This window comes from Dermacentor silvarum, chromosome 1 (assembly GCF_013339745.2).
Source record: "Dermacentor silvarum isolate Dsil-2018 chromosome 1, BIME_Dsil_1.4, whole genome shotgun sequence".
NCBI classification, from domain to species: domain Eukaryota; kingdom Metazoa; phylum Arthropoda; class Arachnida; order Ixodida; family Ixodidae; genus Dermacentor; species Dermacentor silvarum.
In genome coordinates, this window is record NC_051154.1 from 164,310,508 (window position 1) to 164,332,749 (window position 22,242).

General features: G+C 43.6%; 2 protein-coding genes across 2 annotated transcripts in view; one reads left to right on the forward strand and one right to left on the reverse strand.

The window, feature by feature from the left end:
* Nucleotides 1-1,511: 1,511 nt before the first annotated feature.
* On the reverse strand, nt 1,512-2,809 carry LOC119436348 (39S ribosomal protein L3, mitochondrial-like). Its single transcript, XM_037703167.2, has one exon. The coding sequence runs from the start codon at nt 2,769-2,771 to the stop codon at nt 1,593-1,595; it is 1,179 nt and encodes a 392-aa protein (XP_037559095.1). The 5' UTR covers nt 2,772-2,809; the 3' UTR covers nt 1,512-1,592.
* Nucleotides 2,810-3,025: 216 nt separating this feature from the next.
* LOC119436349 (uncharacterized) overlaps nt 3,026-22,242 on the forward strand; it is a 32,352-nt gene continuing 13,135 nt past the window's right edge. Inside the window, exons 1-4 of the mRNA XM_037703168.2 lie at nt 3,026-3,310; nt 10,668-10,946; nt 14,870-15,147; nt 19,409-19,630. Of these exons, the coding sequence (XP_037559096.1) occupies nt 3,155-3,310; nt 10,668-10,946; nt 14,870-15,147; nt 19,409-19,630 (935 nt within the window). The 5' untranslated portion in view covers nt 3,026-3,154. The remainder of the gene's footprint in view (nt 3,311-10,667; nt 10,947-14,869; nt 15,148-19,408; nt 19,631-22,242) is intronic.

Consider the following 22,242-nt stretch of genomic DNA (forward strand, 5'->3'; position numbering starts at 1 on the left):
TCACGTCACATATTACTTGCGTGCATTAAGAGGATTCCCATCGTCCCAGTGAGGCATCAAGCTGAACACTCTTGCAAAAGTGAAATGTACTTCAAACATACATAACCAAACTAAATCCTTAATATATTGGGAGCTTTGTTACAAGCAGTGCCACTCTGAAAGCTTATGTAAACATGACTGCTTCCAAATTGAAAGAAAAGTTTAGCCTATCATAAACAGCATAAAGGCAGAAGCACTAATAAAGTGAACTGGTGTAAATATCAATCCAAGATTGCACGTTCAGAGGCCAAGGAAGAGTGTTGTAGATGTAGAGTGTTAACTGGAAACTTCAGCTTTTGAAGGAAGCTGAAGTGAACATTCAGGAAAGTCCCACTACGTGTCATGGCATGGCTGGATTAAAAATTAAATTTTAGGGTTTTACGCACCAAAACCATGATCTGACTATGAGGCACGGTGTAGCGGGGAACACTGGATGAATTTTGACCACATCAGGTTATTTAACGTGCACCTAAATCTAACTACACATTTTTGCGTTTGCTCCTATCGAAATATGGATGCCGCGGTTGGGATCGAACGTGCGACCTTGAGCTTATCAGCGCAACATCATAGAACTAAGCCACTGCAGCAGGTTGCACGATTGTATCCATGGGCGCCGGCAGGGGGTGCAAAAGGAGCACTTGCTGCCCCCCTCGCCGCGATGCAACGGGTTTGCCCCCCCAAGACAAAATCCTGCCGACGCCCATAACTGCATCCAATACTGTTAGCCGGGATGTCAATGAACGGTGCCTTTCAGAAGTTATGCAGTTAAGGCCTGTAATAGCATTACAATGGTTGCTTTCATTTAGGAAAATAGGTGTGCCTGGTTTGGCTTTTTTTTCTACACTGATTACTTCAGCTTGGTGGCTAAGGCCCTCTACAGATGAGCATGTGGTTGCTGCTTCAATCCCCAGCGGCCGCAGTCAAATTTCGATGGAGACAGAACTCAAAAGTGGTCAAGCACCCGAGCTTTTGGAGCACATTAAAAGCTCTAGGTGTTCAAGATTAATCTGAAGCCCTTTAGTGCAATGTTGCTCACAGCCAATGTGTTGCTTTGTTATGTTAAACCCAATTAATCCAACCATTACACCGAGTTGTTTTGACACCAAAAGTGCAAGTGCCACCATTGCTTACATTTAACGTAGCAGAGCATACAGAGTTGTTAAGATGAAAACAAGAAATTAAATTATGGAGTTTCAGATGTCAAAACCACAATATGATTATGAGGCCTGCCGTAGTGGAGGACTCTGGAAATTTTGACCACCAGTGGATCTTTAATGTGCACCCAATACACAGCACACAGGCATTTTTTAATTTCGCCTTCAGTGAAATGCAGCCACTGGCATTCGATCCTGACAAAGCTGCTATGACAGGATTCTAAAACTGCTGTCTTCAAAACCACTCCACATTTATACAGGTACTGTTGAATACCTACTGTGTCTGCATATGTATGGCTCTATAAAACAGTAGCTGACTCAGATAATGTGAACATTGGTTTATTCTACAATGAAACAAGTTCTATGCTCATGTTGCAATGCCAGTCTGCTAGCACATGACTACTTTCGACCCTTGGTTTTGGCCTTGACCTTGGCTTTCTTTTTAACTTGCACTTCCTCATCCTCAAACGTGACTGACTGTGCTTCAAATGGTTGCAGCTCTCTGTCGTACATTTCCTCTGGCAAAGGATGCTCGGCGTCAGGAAAGTACGTAGGGAATGGCGGCGGGTCATCGGCTGAATGGCCCTTTTTGCCATGCTTCGAGTCGTATATATTCACAAGCGCCATCGTATGTCCTGGCACCGCAGGACCATGCACAAAAAGTACGTTGTGCTGTGTGTTAATGCGCCAGATGCGGAGTCCAGAGAGCAGTCGCCTCTCCTGGCCCATGTGTCCCGGCATCCGCTTCCCTTTCTGGATGATGCCACGGGGCCCGCCGATGGCTCCTAATCGCCGGTGTGACTTGGTCGTGCCGTGCGTGGCCGGGCCGCCTTTCATACCCCACCGCTTCATCACACCTTGGAAACCGTGGCCCCGCGTCTTGCCGTACACATTCACGTAGTCGCCCGCCCGAAAATGGGCTGCCGTCAGCGGTGTCCCAGGCGGAAGGGCCGCATCAGGTGTGATCAGGAACCGCGTAAGCTTCTTTTTGGGCATTACTCCAGACTTTTCAAAGAGCTTCAGGTAAGGTGCCTTGAAGTTCATGGGATCAATACTGCCAGCACCCACTATCAAGCAGCCGAGGCCCTGCGCCCGGAAACCAAACCGCGTCTTGGCGTATTGCTCTGGAGGCAAGTAGTCAATTACATGGTTGTCCAAGACCTGTATCAACGTAGTCATTATCCGCTTGCCCGTGTTTGTCCACATGGGGTAGATGCCTATCTTGCGCCCGATCACTCCGGTCCTGCGCGACTCGGGCGTCCAAGTCGCCACAGGCCATGGTTCCTCCCTGAGCGGACTTTCGCCTGGCTGCAGGTATTTCTTCTGTGCGACCTCTTGGAGAAACGTGTAGTTCTCGGGCAGGATGTGCTCCTGATCCTTCACTTTTCTCCTGCGCGGTGCCCACCAGTGGAAAGGGTACGTTTTTCGCCTCTTGACAGTGGTAGACGTTTTGTGGCGGCACTGTATGTTACATGCGATGGCCACGCATGGTGTAAACGTATGTGATGATAAAACATTATGGGCGGAGAACCCAGAAAACAACCTAATTTGAGAAAGTGCCGCAACATACCACGCCATTGCCGGCGCACATGGGTCCTCACGCGAAACACGGATGCAGCCGGCGCCGCCAAGCGGGCAGTCAGTAAGCAACTTACTTCCCTAAGACATTTTGCAAAAATTACTCATGCCGGGACTTTTATTTGTTTAATAATTTATTATTATAATTGCTGACAACAGTTAATTCTTGGCGTTTCACGGTGGGATTTACAATGTTCACAGAAAATGTTCAGTTTTCCGGCTTTAGCCAATTTTTGGGACAACCAGCCGACATTGACCGGCAGCAGCAGTAGCGAGTTTCCTGTGGCCCTTAGTCGTCGGGCATGTGTATACTTTCTGTGCATATTTAAAAGTTTTCGTCACTACTTTTCAGTCTTTTGCTGACTGGCGCTCTCCTGCGTGATATGGCCGTGTGTTTCCGAGCGCTCAAGGGCTCTTTGAACTGTGCGTTGGGGACTGTGAAGACTAGCAACATCAGGTCCCACACCGGTCTTCTGACCCTGAGCGCTGCAACGCCATGCAATTGCTATGTAACCCTAACCTCTAGCCAAGGCACGAAGGTGATTCTTGCCCTTTTATTGTGCTTCCTTTTTTTTATTCCCTTGCGCAGTTCCAGATCTGTCGCCTCTGCTATCGCGTGAGCTTGCGTGTGCATGCTAGCTGGATGACACCGTCTCCTACGTAAGGTGCGATTCATTCGACGTGCGGGGAGGAACAAGTCGCCTACCGCTTGAGAACTCTTGTACATAATGCCGCGTTCTTTAAATAGTGTATTACATTGAACGAACTCATCGGGGGTACTTATATTAATTATTGGTTGGCTGCCTGCAAATTCATTGTGAGTGGCGCTTCGCAAGTTACCGTAGCTTGAGCATCGCAACCAAACTAAAATGGTAATTCCATGCATTAACCATAGCTATAAACACTGTGGTGTGGCAGAAACCTGGCGCGAGGTTTTGTTCTGTCATTTCTACCGCTTGACACGCTCGCAGTCCAGAGGCTACAAGCCTTGATTCCTTCCCTCCCTACTTAACCTCCTCGCCGCCTATATAAGGGAAACAGCACACACAGTAGAACAGACGTCAGCACAAACAACGTAGGGACCAAATGCATCAGTAACATTCTAAGGTAAATTGTTGATCAGTGCTTCAAAGGTTGCTTTATATACTGGAAATTGTAAGGGTGTAAGGTCCAGCTTAGCATTAAACCCATTGTTTTCAATTTCATCAATGGTAACACAAAACACCTGAATAATGAAGTTGACAGGAGGTCTCTATCAGCCACTGAAAGCTGAGGTGAGATCTGAAAGCAGCATCTCAATTTCATGGGATGAAGTTGATTGAGATCAAATTTCATTCGGAAGTGACGTCCAGCCTTGTGAGGTTGTTTGTGCCTACCTTTGCTCAGTACTAGTCCCCATGGACCACACTTTAGCTCTATTGAGGACTCTTGCTGGTGAAGTCAGTTTGAGAAACAAATTGTCTTGGTGGAATGCATAGCCAAGGTTATTGGAACTAAGAAAATCTTCATATTTTCCAGTGTGCAAATCACAAAATATCGAACATAAAAAACATTGAGCAGTTTGCATTTAAATGTGGGATTTTTCAATTCATAACTCGTGAATTGATACTGAGGACCCAGAAATATATATGTGACATTTGGGGAGCTCTACTAGATTTATTATCAGGATTAAACTTTCACCCCTTAGCAATTTTATCAGCATTTCCTGAGCACTGTGAAGTGCCATGTCATAGTACCATGGGGGATATGTCAGTCTAAGCTGCTACTCTCCTTCAGTCACAAACTATGATCGACCGTCGATAAATGTATGAAATTTATACAATTTTATGCCAAAGTGCTCAGACTCAATTAAGAGCAAGTCAAGGCGGTAGAATGACTTTCTGCATTTTATGATGAGTCACCATAATTAGAGTAAGTATCTAATTAATGTGCACTCAGTAATCATACCTTTCTTTATAAAAAAGAATTGAATCACTAGCACGAATTACTTGCACAAGTTAATTATAGGTTGCAAGCATTACTAGAAAGAAAAAAAAATTATTTCGCAATTGCTACAGCAACGTCCCATGTCACACCTCCCGTCAAGCGCTGTAGTGCCTTCTCCAAAGTGATCTTCAGTAGCGATAGATTTCCTTCAGAAGTAAAATGAAGATACTTGAGGTAAGCAGATTGTTCAATTTACCCTAAGCTTAACTTTTGTGGTCTATTCCCTGCCACAACTGCACAGATATGGAAAAAGTAAGTCGCGTACACAAACGTGTACACCGTGACTGAAGGGGTTATAACAAGTGTACTGTTGGTCAGTTGTTGCATTGGGGCTCCAGCATACCCCCTCCTGCATCAGTCTGCACAAGCAAACAAACAGTTGCTGACCCCATCACGCTGCACAAACTGTTTGGAAACGTGTTGCCGCTCCCAGTCAAAGGCCTCCTCATGGCTGGCCCACACACTGCACCTGCCACGTGCTGACCTGGACACAAGAGTGGTTCTGCAGCCCCCTCCATCTTCCTATGCCCTCCCTCCTCACTTGCCTCCTCATTCGGTTTTTTTCCATTATCCACTCCTTCGAAGCACGGTTGAGGTCACCACATCTGGTGAGACATATACTGCGCCTCTTTTTTTTTTCCATCTTGCCAGTGTACGATGCTGGGTAGTATGCGCATGATGCTCTGTGGACCAAGCCTTGTATTTTCTTTTTATTCAGTTGGTCCTTCGGTCACGGCATCAGATGCCCAAAGTATACACTCGCTTGTGCCCAACGTGCATTCCTTCCTTCGCATTGCTTTCTTTCCGTATTCCCCAGCCAAAAAAGTTGCAGTGCAAGGACGTGTTGTCTTTAGATTTTGAACAGCTCCCTCCAAACAAGATTTCTTTCTGGCTGTGCCACGGCTCCATAGTGTCTGAATTTTCTTGCAGCGTTACCCATGAGAACCAAGCTCAGTTCAGCATTTTCTTATCATCCGTGTGTGTACTTTTCATCCTTATAGAGAAGAATAAATTCTACAAGAATTATTTATTTAGGTAATGTATAGTGCAAAGTTTAAAACAAAGTTTTTGTTTAAGGAAGATGGCAGCCTGGAAAGGCCACACTATTCCAAAAACATTACATTTGGTGTTTTGCTTGCAAAAATATGCTTTGGCAACCTGCTTCAAGAAAGATGAAAGAAAATTTTGAGCCAGAAGACAGTGCAGTGTGCATCTAATGCAGACTTGACAAACTGCTATTAATGTTATGCTTCACAATGTTCCATTTGACACGTGCAGGGATGCACCTGCTGGAACTTTTTTAGGTGAAAGAAAAAACAACCTATATGTGTACAATGGCTGTCTCGAAAGTAAGTTCCAGTTGATCTTTAAATAAGGCACAAACATGAGAAAAAGCATTTTTATCATATTGTCGGATAGCGTGATGCATTGGCTATTTGTGTGGACATGAACCATCCTTTTGAAAGAATGTGTTAGGCTGAACTGCTGGCAGTGACTGAAACCAGGATTTCAACTCTGCCCGAGCTGTAGCATTGCTGACAAAAAGTGTCTCCACCAAAAATTGTGATGATCTCAGGCAGCAGTAGGTGGCTGATATCCGGAAACTGGGAGAAAGGTGCAGAGATTGTGAAGCATCAATTTTTCTTTTTTTTTAATTGCTTACCGCGCACTTTCCATCAGACCCGCTGTGATGATGGACGTCTGGCCAGTGTAGTCTTTATTGTGCACATTGCATTGGCCTGCTCTGAGCTGCCTGCACCATCGCCTGATCATTCAGTCACTCATGATGTTTGGTTCAAATACTTTGTGCAAGTACCAGTGGATCTCCACTGGCATCAACTTTTTGGTGTGCAAAAACCAGATTATGCTAGGAAATTTGCATTTGTCAGGAAACTACCGTGGCAACCATTTTACATAAAAGAGGCCTGCTCCTAAAGTGCTGAACTAGTGCATGTTGCTCTGACAACTAGCACCATCCTTCCTGTCTCTCGAAAACTATTTTTAGCAGGGCAACAATTTGCAATATCCTGGTTTTACTCACTGGTGGCACATTAGCATGACACTGCTCACAAAACAGTGCTGTCCTTCAAAGAATTCCTGCAAAAGAATGGTTCGCATCTTGAAAAATAGACTATGTATCACCCTTTGGATAATATAAACACTGCTTCTTTCTGCTCTTTATGCTTCATTTAAAAACAATCAGAACTTACTTCGTGGATGGTCCTTGTAATTTGTTACTTTCAATGAACAATAGAAACATTTTTTCTGTGCTGCCAGTCTGTGCCTGCACGACATTCAATAAAAAGTTGGAGACCACTAATGAACACATGCAGTGCCATTTGTCTTCTACAAAAAGGCACCACAATGGCTACACAGTTTGCACATCCAAACCACCCAGTGCAGGAGAGCTGACAATTCGGGTAAAACTGGCTACTGCATGGTGCCAAATTTAAAAGTGCAGTGTAATCAGTGTATATTGTAGTGTCATGTTGTGGATGAAAGTCATGTTGCTGCACTCTCTCTCTGGTCAAAAGTGTGGTCAAATTGAAGTGACCTATTGTAGATTTGTGTGTAGTGGCTTCTAAATGGCAGCAACCATTGTAGACTATTCATCACTCATGCTACAAGCATGTTGCCTGCAAATGATTTAGGTCCTAAGCAGGGGCATGTGCTTTGTGCGACATTAAAAATTGGGAATAATGACTATCCAGAGATGGAAGCAGCCAAGGGAGTTTTGGAGCAGCTCTGGGAGTAGCAAATTTAGCACATTGGAGCAGGTTTGGAGCTGGAATTGTTCGTTTTGGAGCATGCTAGGTACGGCTCAACATGCGTTATGAAATACAGACAAATCAAGAAAAGATGTTGTTCTTGCGACTTTGCAGAACACTATTAGGTTATGGCGAATAAGTTCTGCGGAAGCCCGCAAGGTGGAGGAAAGTTCACTAAAGGCAAAAAAATGTCACCACCCGACTAAGAATCCTATATGGGTCCCTCGGGAACCACTATTAAGCTACATACCTGACGTGCCTGCTAAATGTGGGGGAAAAAAAAGAAAACAAAAACCCCAAGGGATTTACGCGAACAGCACCCATTGTATCTTGATAGGCTTTTGTTCATGCTAGTCAAGAGTTCTTTTAAGCGAAGCTTTATAGGTCGCAAGTTTCGTCGGTGGTGGTGGTGGTGTCACGCTGAAAAGTGGGCCAATCCTGGCGATAGTGCAGAAAGGGTCCAAGCTCAATGGCACATTCCAGGGACAAAAAAGAAAGAGAGCTACAGAAAGAAATAAAGAAAGAAAAATAAAGAGAGGAAAAGAGAGAGAAAGAAAGAAAATCACCAGCCCTTTCCCTGTCGAGAAAATGGGGGTAATCAAAGGTTGTGTGTGTACTTGACCTACTCCTTTCCCTTCCCTTTCCTACAACTTTTCGTTCCTTTTCGTGGTACTTTTCATTCCCTTGTTTCCCTTTCGTGCAACTTTTACTTCCGTTGTGTTGTACGTTCCCTCGATGCATACATTTAATAAACGTTTGTTTTATTACCGTGACATGGTCGTGAGCTTTACGTTACCCTGACGAAGGTCAGATACACACATGACAAGCTTCGCTTACCCCCCATTTTCTCGACAGGGGAAGGGCTGGTGAATTTTTTTTCTTTCTTTTTTGTTTTTGTTGTGCACAAGCAACTAAAATTTAAATTTAGTTAGCTAACATTAACTACCTCACTTATTGGATAAGGATATTGAGTAATGCAAATCCTAGGTAGCTTTAAATCCAGTTTTCACTCATGTTGCAACATCCTCCACAACTTTTTCATTGACATCTCGTTGATTAGGCAAGTTTATAAAGTTAGCTAATTAGACGTATTTGTGCACAATGAACAAGAAGTACTGACTGTAACAACCATGAACAACGCCCAGCAACATACAGTGAATGCCGTTTGCGTAATGCCCTTGGTTATAATTTTTAAAAATTCTTGGTGACATTCAGTTGGCATAGCACAGTACCACAGAATAAATGCGAAGTTACTTTGTTGGTCATTGCATGTTTGCCAGTATTCCACATAACTTCACTAGAAGAAAGAAAAAAATAACTGGCGGAGCGTCACCACGTTCCCGTCCCGACTTGGGCGTCGCCTACAGTTTCGGACAGAGGAGCTCCCCGTGTGGCATCTCCAACGGCTTAAAACTCCTCAGGACCTCAATAAAGTTCTTGACTGACTGACTGACATTTCTGAAAATATTAACGGGAAAAAAACTGTTAAATGGCTTTCTGATCGGTGTCGCCGACCAATATTTTGCACAAGCTTGATTATTAGGGCTGCCCCATAAAGTCAGTAAAAAATGACAACCGATATTTTGAATTCCAAACAAGGGTTTCTGACAATCTTAGGACTCGATCTGCGTAAGTCATGTCGGAAACATCATTTACCGCGAATGCCATTTTTGTCGTTTGCATATTCTCCGACTCTTTACGACTGCCATTCGGCTGCTACAATAAACTAAAACCGAAACTTTGCATCCTTGGCCGCAAAAGTCTGATTTTGTATGGTGTGGTTGTCCAGAATATAGAGTACCCAGAGTGCGAATTTGAGTGACGATTACAGTTGCCATTGGATATTTCTGGTCAAGAAGTTTCGGGAAAGCAAGCAGCTCGTTTGTCAGCATGCCGCACTGCCATCCCAGTAACCGGACCTGGTGCACGTGCGAAATGTATTAACGTTACATGCATGGTGTTCACCATTAATTGACGCAGATTTACCAATAGGGCATACAAGCAAGCTCTAAAATTTTTAACGACAGACCGTATGACTTATTCATTCAGCTGAGAGTGCAGCTTTTCTTTCCCGACTGCCCCATAAAAAGCGAGTCAGTCCAAAGCACCTTTAGCTGGTCCGCATATTACGCAAATGTGCAAGACATATAAAACATTCATAATGCATTGTATAGCACAAAGGATTTTCATTTTTCTGCGGCCAAGTTACAATGCGCTGCCAAACACACTCGCACTCCAAAGACGCCAATGCTGAAACGGGTTGCTTTAGCTTCGCTTCTATGACTAAATGCAAGCCAACACATGGCTGTGTGGTTGTCACTGGACCGAACATCCCTTAAAATTTACTGATTTCATTCGAAGTTCGTGTTCTGGCGTAAGTTGGTGCAGTTCGGTGGTTTGGTGCAGTTCGGTGGTTCGGCATAAAATGGCACAATTGGTGCAGCACTTCCTCCCTGCTCTAACACAACATGCGATAGGAGCTTCTTTATTGGTCTGTGTGGCACATTTTCAACTGCACATAGTTGCAGCATACGTTTGAGTGCATAACGCTGAAGGTTATGGCACAAGCATAATGCTGCAGTAGCTGCAGGGAGGAGTGTTGCACTGGACATTCAAGTGGTAATAACAGCTGCAAAAATTACTTAAAACTTGATGGTCAAACCACTGCATTAACTTTGTTCTGTGAAAACTTCAGTCTCAGCAAGTATTCAGTGACCTGTTGCTGTGAATTACATAACAACAAAAGTTTACAGAAATATAATTGCCAGAGCACTGGGCGAACTGTGTGTTCTGTGGCATATTGTAGTCTTGGCCAACATCAGATGGCTGCTCACAGATATGGTTTTTATACATTTCAGTATAGTGTTTACATAGGCCTCACAGAATTAAGAATTCTATTGAAGTGAGCAGAGAGGGAAAAAATATTGGTTTTATTCGTTTTGGTGTGGATATTAAGTTCATTTATATATGAATTTTTCCACAAATACTTTCTGCAGGTTGAAATTTTTTATGGATGAAATAATACTGCAACAAAAGACTGAATATTTTTCTGTGCTGAGCTGCACCATTTTTTATGGATGTAATGGAGCTAAATTGATACAGTTACTGAGGTTTCCTTCTGTCCTGCATCTTTCGTGGACAGGTTCTTGCAAGGCATGCTGCTGTGTTGCCTCAAGTCCTAGGAGGCACTTCCCTCCAGAGCACATGCCAGAGTTCCAGTATATGCCTCCCTGCTGCACATTCTCTGCCTGAGGTCGTCACAAATGACGTCATTGCTCCAGAACTTGTCAACCGGGAGGAACAGGCCCCTTTCACATTTTTTGAACTCCGAAGTGGGGATGATGAGACGAAATCTTCAGGCGTAGTTTGCAGAGTGCCTACAACGGTCTTGTCGGGATATTTGGATGCCTACCCATACAAGGTGAGATTACAGCTTTTGTCCCTTGTATATGTGAGTCAAGACGCTCACGCAGTTTGCCTTATCACTCGGAGGTTTTACTTGTTCTAAAGTTGACAAGGTGAGCAGCAAAGTACTGCGAAGTTAACATTTTTTTATAGTTTAAGTTGCCCACTTCATCTCGTTCCAGGTGCTAATTTATGTTTGTCGTAGCTACATAGATAGCAGAGATACTGTAGAGTTGCTTTCATTCTTTATTTTTGCTTCTCCATGAGGCAGCAACCTTTCAAAGAGTTGCATAAATAGCGATTGCTTACAGCTATGGTGTTTACAACCTTCTGCGTGCTACTCTCTCTAAGCCATTTCTTTAACACATCCATGCGCAATTTTGTGCACATAAACAGAACTAATCCTCAAGATGACAACCATCTGTCAGGTTTTAGCCCCAGCAGCAAAAATGTCAGATCAGTCCAAAGCGTCTGTGGCTGTCTGCTGGTGAGTGTAGCTTTCAACACTAGAAGGATCTATTGTGTCATTCTTTTTAGATTTTATGCATGTTCTTGTTGGTTACTAGCGGCAGTGGCTAAGGCGTTGCGCTGCTGAGGACGAGGTCGCGGGATCGAATCCCGGCCGCGGCGGTCGCATTTCGATGGAGGCAAAATACAAAAACGCCTATGTGCTTGCTAGTGCACGTTAAAGAACCCCGGATGATCAAAATTAATCTGGAGCCCTCCACTACGGCGTGCCTCATAATCACAACTGGTTTTGGCACGTAAAACCACAGAAAGGTCAACATTTGTGGAACATGAATGCGTGCCATTGCCGCCGCAAATTGTTCAGCTTAGTGGATCTCGCCATCTTATTCTTGAGTGGTGCAAAGCGGTTCATCAGTATTCAGCATTTTTCTGTTGTCTTGCACATAAAGAAGGTCATAAAGTATATGTGTAATGGCAGCAATTAATAATATGCCCAGGTGCATATTTTAGATAAAGCAATATCTAATGAAAGGGATGTGTTGTGGAAAGGAGTTGCTCTAGAAGGGGGGAGATTGTAAGCTCCACCAAAATGCTTACTACAGTTCGAGTGCTTCTACAGTGACCGCCTCTACAACGAAATGGCTTGTTAATGAAGGAATAAGTCCGACTCGAATCCAAGAACATCGATGCCTTCAGGTAGCATATGTGGGTTTATTGACCAGTTGCCTTCACCCAAAAAGATTACGTACTTGTGACGCCTGCGGCAGAAAGGATGTTCCACATCTGCCGCCTAGGTTTGTAAGTGGTGGCGGTGGCTAACACTCCCAGGGTTAATTCTAGTTGCAAGACATAAATACCCCAGAAAGTGAATGGGAAAACGGCGCCGCGGTAGCTCAATGGTGAGAGCATTGCACACGTAATGCGAAGATGTGGGTTCGTTCCCCACCTCCCGCCAGTTGTTTTTTCATTCATTTTCATTAATTTATCATTTCTTTAATTCAATTAGTAAGTACAAGTAATTTCCCCTATGTTGTCCTTGGTGTCATTGTTTGTTGGCTTCTTATGATATGATTAATAAAAATCGGGCCCCTCGGTTCCTTTTATTCTCCTGCGATGATAAAAGCATATTTACTCAGGACACCCAGAAATGCCCATCTTACAATAGCCAAGAAAGAGGTAATTGCACCATCACAAGGCGGCCTTATTAGTTAAAAGCATTAAAGTCTGCTTATTGTTACACCCCTTTTGAGCAGAGAGATACATTCCTCAAAAGCTATTTGGTGCTACTACTGCTCATAAGCTATGCCTGCAATTTCTAAATACTGGGGGGCTATTTGCTGGAACATATTTTCCTCCAGTATAAAATATTTTTATTGATCAAGCTTCACTGCACCAGTGGACATCAGCATTTCTGTGATAATTGCCAACGTTATTATTAATTAGCAAGCTGTCACTATAATTTAATTAATGGCCTTAGGGGTCATGTTGTAATCGCAAAATTAGTCTGCTACTATTCATAATTAACCATTTTGCTGGAAACGCACCAGTTTCAAAAAAATAAGTTCTTAAAATATGCAGTAAAATGGAATGCATTTCACAGCTCACTTTGAGTTCATATTTCTTAAAACAGGTGTTAGGCCCAAAGTTTTTCGGTAAAGGTTTTGCTTGATTGAACTACTGGCTCACTTCAATTCCACAGTTGCAACATGTCCCCTTATGTTTTGTTAATTATTAAGTTATTTAGGGAAAATTAGACATTAATGATATATTGGCATTTCTGAAAATTATGTCTGCCACTGCAGTTAGCAGAAATATGTCTATTTCCACATTCTCCATAATTTTAATCTCCTATTTTTGTCGCTGCAACATGACCAATTCAACATGGTATAAAGCAGTAGACAGAATTGTTCAGTGCTTAAGATTTTTATTGCAGAGTGATTAATTATTCTTGGGCACCTTGGATGTTGTGAAAGAAAGCAAAACTGCGCAACCAAATCACCTTTGTGTGCCCGAAGCATTGTGATCATCCATATTCAGATGTTCCTGATGGGGAAATCTCGCACATTGGCCAAATGCTTGTGCATACTGCGAAGCAATTGCGCAAAATGTGGGCAGTGCGACTCATGCAGTGACCATTAGTACTTGCATGTGCAGTGTGGCTTTGTTGTTTGCTGAATGTGAGCTGCATTAGCTGAATTTATTACCTGGAGCAATTCATGAGAAGCAAGAAACAGTACTATGTGCAGTAATACGTTGTATGACATTCAAGCTACCTAAACTGTATTTAAATTTTTTTTTTTCGTATAATCCACTCCTTCAATTGCAACAGCCCGGAAAGAAAGAAAAAATCTGCGCTTATAACCCACAGAAATAATTGCATACAACAACACTCACATCTTTACAAAAACAGTCTCCATTCGCAAATGCATGACTTGCCCGTGTCGTATCTTTGGCCAATGGCTCTGTTCCCTCCTCTTCATTGACGCTGGTAGTCTTCACCTTCTGCGGCACTGCAAAAGGATGGCTGTTGAGTGTAATGCATTGTGATCTGAATTCTAGTTCACCTGTGCTGTGTGCACTATTCGCTTACTACTAAGCACAAAATGGTGACCCATAAAGAGAAGGAGAAGGGCGACCATGAAGGAGGGGAGAAGGGAGCTTCAACACGCAGGGCTGGGGTTCCCTAGGAGATAACGAAGTGTAGCTTCATGGCGCAGCGTGAAGCCAGATCTTAAGGTGAAATTCACGTATAACCCGCAGCCCAACTTTACTGTTAGATTTCTTGCATTCTTGGTGCGGACGCAAAACTACAGTAGTTACCTGCTTAGAGCTATGTAGGAATGAATATGAACAGCAGCACTCTATTCAACAACTTGTGCTGATAAACCTCTTCAACAATGGAGGTAGTTTTAAACTGCAGCTTCGTGGCTTTAGTACCTTCCCGCAAAAATGGGCAAAAATAAAACCAGAATCCTGTAACAAACAATGAAGGTAGAGTAAATTGGGATAATCTGTCTGCCAAGAATGGCTTTATTTGTTTATTTAGTGTCCCCTTAACGGGAAATTTGAAATATCCAAGTGCTTGGCCAAGTTTTTATTTTTTTCCCTTTCTTTTGCCATTTCTTTGGTGTCACATGTAATTTGTTTTGTGTTCACTAAACTGCCTTGTACTATATTATGCGCTATATTCCTATTTGCACATTTAAATCTATTTGATTTCTATTATTTAATGTTTGGCTAAAGCCTTATTCATGTATTGTATTATGTATTTTGTGTTTATTTACCCTCCCTGTAAAGACCCTCGGGTCAACAGTATTCATGAATAAAATAAATAAATAAAGTAAGTAAATGAATTGCTGCGAGCTGGTTGGTGGCCCTGTTGTGAGATTTGCAAGTGTAGCAGGGCAGATTGCTCTAGAAGTGTCTCTCTCCTTATTGTTTTTCTTCTTTTCATCTTTGCCTACGTATCAGGTCTACTGCTTTGATGTGGACCGGCGGGTGGCAGCAGAGATGGCACTATCTGATTATGAACGAGAGGTGTTGCAGTTTGCGGGCACATCAGTTGCTCTGAAAGGGGCAGGCAGTAATGAGCAGCTGCCAGATCCTGGTCGTGCCACAGAGGAACAGCTGAAGCGGATATCACGTGCCCTAGCTCGCCACTTGCCTCGTTTTTTCACTGAGCCACACATCTACAACGTGTACAACAGGAACATTGTCTTCAGGAACAACATTCGGGGCATCACCACAAGGTTAGAGGCCTGGCAGTCTCTTCCTTTTGCTTCTCTGCATGCACATAGCTGTTAGTTGAAAAATTTCAGGTTTTCTCATCTGTTGATGCCTTGCAAGAAAAAATTGGTGGTCTACAGCAGTGCACAAAAGCATGTTTCAAGATATTTTTTTTCAGCAGGACATTATAATTAACTTCCAGGCTCATCATATGAATAGTTCAGTATCAGGAATTTAAAGGCGCTTGGTACCTGCACCTGTTTAAAAGTACTAGTTGCTTAAGTTAACAATTTGCCGTACGAAATTGCATGATGTGGTTGTGCTGTGAGTTTTGATTACCTCTGTTACAAGTTAAGTCGCACAATGCACATTTTAACAACATTGAGACAGAAGTGGAAGGTTTCTCATTTTTCTGCATTTAGCTCACAATTTATTGTATTGGCACAACCATAGTGCTAGCATAGGCATAGTGAAAACATTGCTTCCATGATTTTGGCCACCTTTATGCAGTAGCTTTTTTTGCTTCCCTTCTGGTAATTCAGCCTTTTCTCAAAGGACTTTGTGTTGCTTGACGGCAACTTGAAGAAAACAAGGCTTTGTCGCCATGCAAAACCAAGAGCCTTATAAACTTGCTTCGCTGCCATTTCATAGGTGTCATGTTTTCTTACCATGTCTTTTTTTTTTTCTTTTTCTTTGCTGATCACTTGTTGCAGTATTATTTTTGGCAGTGTTTCTGCTGCTGAGCACGAAGCTACGAGTTCGAATCCCAGCCATGGCTGGCACATTTAAATAAAGGTGAAATACAAAAACACTCATGTACTTAGATAGAGGTGCATGTTAAAAAACCTGTGGTGGTTAAAATTCATCCGGAGTCCTCCTCTATGAGCTCCCTCATAACCTGCAGCGCAGTTTTGGGACATACAACCTTCTAACTAAAAAAAAAAATTCTGACAGTGTGAAAGGATGCCGTGTCCAAAAATTTTGTTTTTTTAAAACATATATTACTACATATTGCAGTTTTACAGTGAATCTGATAATGCTACTGTAATTCTTTCATGTCTGGTAAAAGTGTAAACAAACAAAAAAAAATATCTGCACCTCTTGCAAGAGAGCTGAAAATAAAAAATGCGTTCAGAAAATGACATTATTTTATATTGCACACCTGGATAGCACATTTTTTTGCAGATTTGAAATACATGTATGACATGGGGGTAGTAAATTCACAACTTGTGTCTGAAAATACACAAATTTAGACGCTGGCAGAAGGTTCCGTCCATCTAACTTCCTTAATTGCCTGTGTAGTTGTAACTATCGTTGTAGTCGGCAACATCAGAGTCACTTGATGTGTCTGTAGCACAGTAAACACTGCCATCAATGTCAATGCTTTCATGCAGAAGCAAATCATCTTGGAGCTTGGTGACTTAATCAAATGAAAGCAGCACTATTGTGATAGGTGGGGCGGCAACCACGCTCATGGCAGCCACTATTTTTAATATCTCTACCGGACGAACTTAATGAACGGAGTTTAAAGGCCCCCTAATGTTGGGCCTTTAATGTCTACGCTGGCGCAAGACAGGGGTAATTGGAGATCGCAGGGAGAGGCCTTCGTCCTGCAGTGGACATAAAATAGGCTGATGATGGTGATGATGAATGTTGGGCCAAAGAGGGAACTTGCCAGAACATCAAAATAGATTAGACCAGCCCACCCCGTTGCTGGCACTTAGGAAGAACGTTCAAACACGTGGATGAGCCAGACTCGTCCACAGCACTTAAAGGGTGTACTGTGTCTGCGACGTAGGTGCATGACAGTTCCTCTGCCATGAGGCCACAACTCGCTGGCTTGCTGTACACTATTCACATAATTTACTTGCTGTGCTGACACAGTGGCTCTGGTGTTGTGCTGCTGAACATACGGTTGCAGGATCGATTCCTGGCCATGGCGGCCATATTCCAATGGGAGTGGAATGTGAAAATGTTTGTGTACTGTGCTTTGGGTGCACATTAAGGAGCTGCAGGTGGTCAGAATATCTATAGACCAGGGGTTCTCAAGCATGTTCGTTCCAGGGAACCCTGCTAAGCTCCATGAAGCACCAAGGACCCCCCCCGCCTCGATTTAACCGAATTAAAATGTCCTAATTAACCAAATGTCGAATTATCCAAGGTATCAAGAAAACAATAAATGAATGCCTACTACTTCAACTCGCTTTTATTTACTGAATGAATCAGCAAATCTTGTTTCTATTTTGCACAAGAGCAGTGCAGCACCCGCCGCGGTGGCTCAGTTAGCAAAGGCGTTTCATGGCTGAGCACGAGGTCACGGGATCGAATCCCGGCCGCGGCGTTTCGATGGAGGCGAAATGCAAAACCGTGTACGTGCTTGCGTTGTAGTGCACATTGTAGAACCGCAGGTGGTCAAAATTAATCTGGAGCCCTCCACTACGGCGTGCCTCACAGTCAGAACTGGTTTTGGCACGTAAAACCCTAGAAAGAAGAAGAACAGTGTGGAAGCTGTAGTTCTCGTCATCTCATGACTTATTTGCGCTAGCAGCGGCGAAGGCCTCGCAACATCCTTCGCAGCACGGCCGTGGCGCGCGTCTTCATCTGAGACACGCTTTTCACAACCGCGTGCACATCCTGATTATTTTTTCGCTAGTGAGCTGGTCGCCAACAAATTGCCCGCCCATCGCGATGTAGCTGGCGCTCTTCCTCTTCGACACCTTTGCACTGAGTCAAAGCAAAACTACTGCTTGCTGCAACCGCTGTGGACAAAACCGCGGCCGTTATCAACGCGATCATGGACGGCGACCTTGCTGTTCAGAAGGCAGGCGGCCGACACACGCACCAAGTCGAAACGGAACTACCGTTTGCTGCAACAAGTGCGCATGAAACCGCAGTCGCTATCGACGCGATCCTGGATGGCGACTACGCAGTTGCGAAAGGCACGCAGCCGACGCGCATACCGAGTCAAAACGAAACTACTATTTGCCGTAACCGCTGCTGCGGACAAAACTGTGCTGGTTATCGACGCGATCGCGATTACGCACTTATGAAGGCACATGGCTAGCCGCCTATGTGGTGTTACGTGCGGCGATTAACGCAAGAATAAAGGCTTTGAGGGCACAATTAGGCACAAAGAGTTGCGGCGTTGCTGTCAGTCATGTATAGCGTATGATTGCCGCTGAGAACCATACCGATGAGGACTGCGTCGCTTCGTTTTTGGACACTAGCGCCATTTTAGCTCTTTTGCGGCTTGTATTTGTGGTGCTGCGCGCATTAATTTTTTTATTCCTCCGAAGTATACGTCAGTGCACACGCTATCGGCACCTACACTATCTACAAATGGGAAAAATGCGCACGGTGGTAAGTTAAGGCCTCCGAGATTCAAGTGCGAAAGCTTAGGCGCGCTGCCCATGGCTGCCCGTTTTCGGAGATTGGGTGGCTACAAGCTGCTTGCGGACTTATTGCGCAGTTCGCGCGTTGCCATTATGCACTGTGGTGTGCTTTTTGACACTCGGGCATAAGTAATTGAGGTTCTGTGGATCAAGCGCACTTCGTGTTCGCCGTTTTAGCCACTTGGCGAGCGCGGGTCCACAGAAAATTTATCAGTGGCTTGCGGAACCCCGAGCAGGGGCCTGCGGAACCCACTTTGAGAACCCATGCTGTAGACCTTCACTGCAGCATCTCTTATAGCCTCTGTGTTGCTTTGGGATGTTCAAACCTGTCAATCAATTTACATAATTTAGTTTGCTCATGTTTAATGACAAGTTGTGAAGCAAGCTTCCACAAATTATAGATGGCTCACAGTTTAGCAGCCCCAATTGCAGGGCTTATGGGACTTCACGTGCAGGTCAAACCAATGTTTACGTTGGCAACATGGAGAAGTCTCCGTGATGGCTGTAAGAGAGGTAACACGTGGGGAAACTTGCAATTTAAGAGAGCCATGTAGGAGCACATATAAACATGAGCTGCACATTCATTAAGATAGGGCTACAGATAAAGTTAATACCTTGACAGCTGAGCTTTTCTGAGGCCACATTTACCTAGAAAACAGCACGGCTGTCAGCAAATACATTCCTTACATTTATTTACTCACATTTAGTAGTTGATTAGAACATCTCAGCCAATTATAAGCTGCATTTTGTTTGAGAAAAGGATCCATTGTAGGTTCCAAAAAGTCTTGTTTGGCTTTAAACAGTGAAGGTATTCTTGATGACTCTTGAGTTAAGTGAACCTTTATCTGACTTTTGGCTGTTGTGAAATTCCATGAATGCTTTCACCATGCAGGGGCATTACAAGCTATGTGCAACAAATGGCACTGGTTCGCATCCTGGGTCACCTGCGGTATGCACATGTGCAATTGGAAGTTCTCAAGATGACAACTCACAAAGAGGACAGCACAGTTCGTATACGCTGGCGCATTGTGGGTGTATCAGGCTTGCGTGCCCTGTTCATGTTCTGGAAGTTCCGAATTTGGGAGTGGCAGAAGATGATTTCTCAGGAGGCTGAGTGAGTACATGTTCTGTGAAACTAATCACTGATTGTGTTACCTTTGGCCTGCTTTTGTAGAGCCATGAAGGTTAATAATTTGTCTTCGCTGATGACCTTCCTCTCAGAACCCACTTTTTTCGGCTTCTTAGCTGACCAATTTTCCAAAGGCTCTGTTTAAAACACCATAAACATTTATGCATTTGTAGTAGATTCATGGTAAGTTTCATTGCTTTTTTTTTTAGAGGGGGGGGGGGGGGTCATAGGTGAAATTTCATTGTACTGGGCCAAAATAATCACAGATTGGCATTCCCTGGGGCCTGGTTCTCTGTAATGTCAACTCATTAATTTCTTTGTTGGTCACTGATTGCTTCTAATGCCGACAGTTTAGATACCTTAAGTGAACAAGTTTTTTTTTTTTTTTTTTAAGCAATTGACTTTAGCACTGGATTATGGATTTAAAACTGCTAGAATTGTATAAGTGCTCTTGTTCATAAATGGTTCTTGTGTTGCACCTGTACATTTGCATGCTTGAGTGTTGGTACAGAGGACTTATGTAAGGACAGTTCATAGTTTATTTGCTGTTATGTTGGCTTTGTTACCACTTTCTTATTTCGTTTCTCGTCTTCCTTCATAGAGGTGGGGGGTCAATATTCGATATAAAGTTTTTTTCAATGTAAAAGTCAAATTGTAATGAAACTCAGCACCTGCCTATACATAGTAATTAGTTGCCATCATAATATTGCAACATAAGGTATCCAGAGCATCTCTGTTGTCTTCGTAGGCTGATTTCACTGTGAATTTTGCCATGGCAGTGCTACCGCAGATGCTACTGCTAGTTGTAGCTCTTAGTTGACTGAACGGCAATTATGGTTGGAAATGTGAAAATATTTTTTCTTTAAAGAGGCACTAAAGGCAAATATTAAGTCAACCTAAAGTGATAGCTTAATGCTCGAGAACGTCTAAGGTGTCAATAATAATGCAAACAAAGTTTTAGTAATAGAGGAATTGAGGTAAATGCAGGACACAATTTGCGACTCACCCGGGACATTCAGTACTAGCCTGATGACGTAGGTACTCCTCATTGTAATTCTTTCTCTAGTACTCAACCTCTCATAATAAACAAGATAATAGCATTGTATTATTTAGACTAATGAAAATGCTACTTGTCCAGTTCTATTCGATGTTTAGAAAGAACTCGTTGACATTACCCTTGACATAGATGCGGGCAGTTGAAAGGTTTCGCTTTCGCTTTGTGATTCAACTTCATAACACAGTTTCATTTTAACAAAGTTTTTGGCCATTTCAAACATGTACTTGGAGCCTGTATGGCTGGTAAATCTAGCAAACTAAAGATGTCGGCCAAGGCAAAAGTTATGTGCAAGGATCTTCCTGCATGAAAAGTTCGAGCGGCAAAAATGCCGTTGAAGCGTACGCATCGGAACGCAGTATGCAGGAAACATTGCTGCGCCATTTGTCGCTCGCGTTGGTAAAGAACTTGCGGAGGCCGTGGGGTGTGCGGCAGTTCGGAGTGCTCGGGGAAACACGAGGGCTGACAATTCCTTCAGCGCGAGGCTAGTGGGGAGGGGGTGAACACACGGTAACTGTGATCAAGCACGCGCTAGAAAGGGGGGGGGGGGGGCAGGAGACACACGCCTATTTTCCCTCTCCCCCTAGTGCATGTGTCTCCTCCTCTACCCTTGCTGTGGCTACGCAAATACTGTCCATATGTGGGCTATGCACCATGTGCGGCAAGTGCACAGGCCAAGCCGAGATGGTTGGTGCCTTGGTGCACCTTGTGTTCCTGTGCGTCTAGTGTTGGTGGTCGCGTAATCTCAAGTTTCTGAGGCATGGTCAAAACACAAGTAAATCAACCTTGGTAAGAGTGTGTCAAGAACCTACAACATGTATTAAAATATCTTGGAGTAGTATTTTCAGATATGTTTACATTTTGCCAGTTTTGTGAAACTGGCAAAATTCTTTTTCCCACCCTGCTATAATCCCGATACCGGTATTGCAGTATCACTATCAATAAATATTATGTGCCATGAGCCTATCATATGATAGTCTTGCATATTTACCACAGTCGCTGTTGAGATTTCCTGGTTGAAAAAGGGGTATGAAATTAGCGGCAGGCTGAACGTAAACTCCCTTCCACACAAGCCTTCACCCAGGATTTGAACCTGGGGCTGCAAAGGGAGAGTTGTTTGCACAACTGCGCTGCCATGACAGCTGTTCCAAGTATGTCAGATAAAACCAGCTACTTTTTGGAGAGTGCTGCATGTGTCTCGCTAAGTGATTCGTTGTTCAGGCAACCTGCCAAGTACTTATAGAACAGGGTTTCTGTTGCAGTACATGTGACTTGCACAGTTCTAGTGGATATTTCTAAATTTGTTGATTTGGGCTTGTAGGCATGTTTCCAGGGGGGCTATTCTGATAGTGTCCACCTAATGGACATGTCCATTTCGACTGCTGCTGAAGTTCTGATTGGCTGGGCTGGGGGTATGTGTCAGATGGAGACAGGCGCCTTCAGCCAATCAGCACTTCAGCAGCGGACCAAATGGACATGTCCACTAGGTGGACACTTACAGGATAGCCCCCTGCACTACAGACAAAACACAACATGAAATAGG

Coding starts and splice junctions, on each gene's coding strand:
- LOC119436348 (XM_037703167.2), bottom strand. CDS start 2,771: ATGGCGTGGTATGTTGCGGCACTTTCTCAAATTAGGTTGTTTTCTGGG.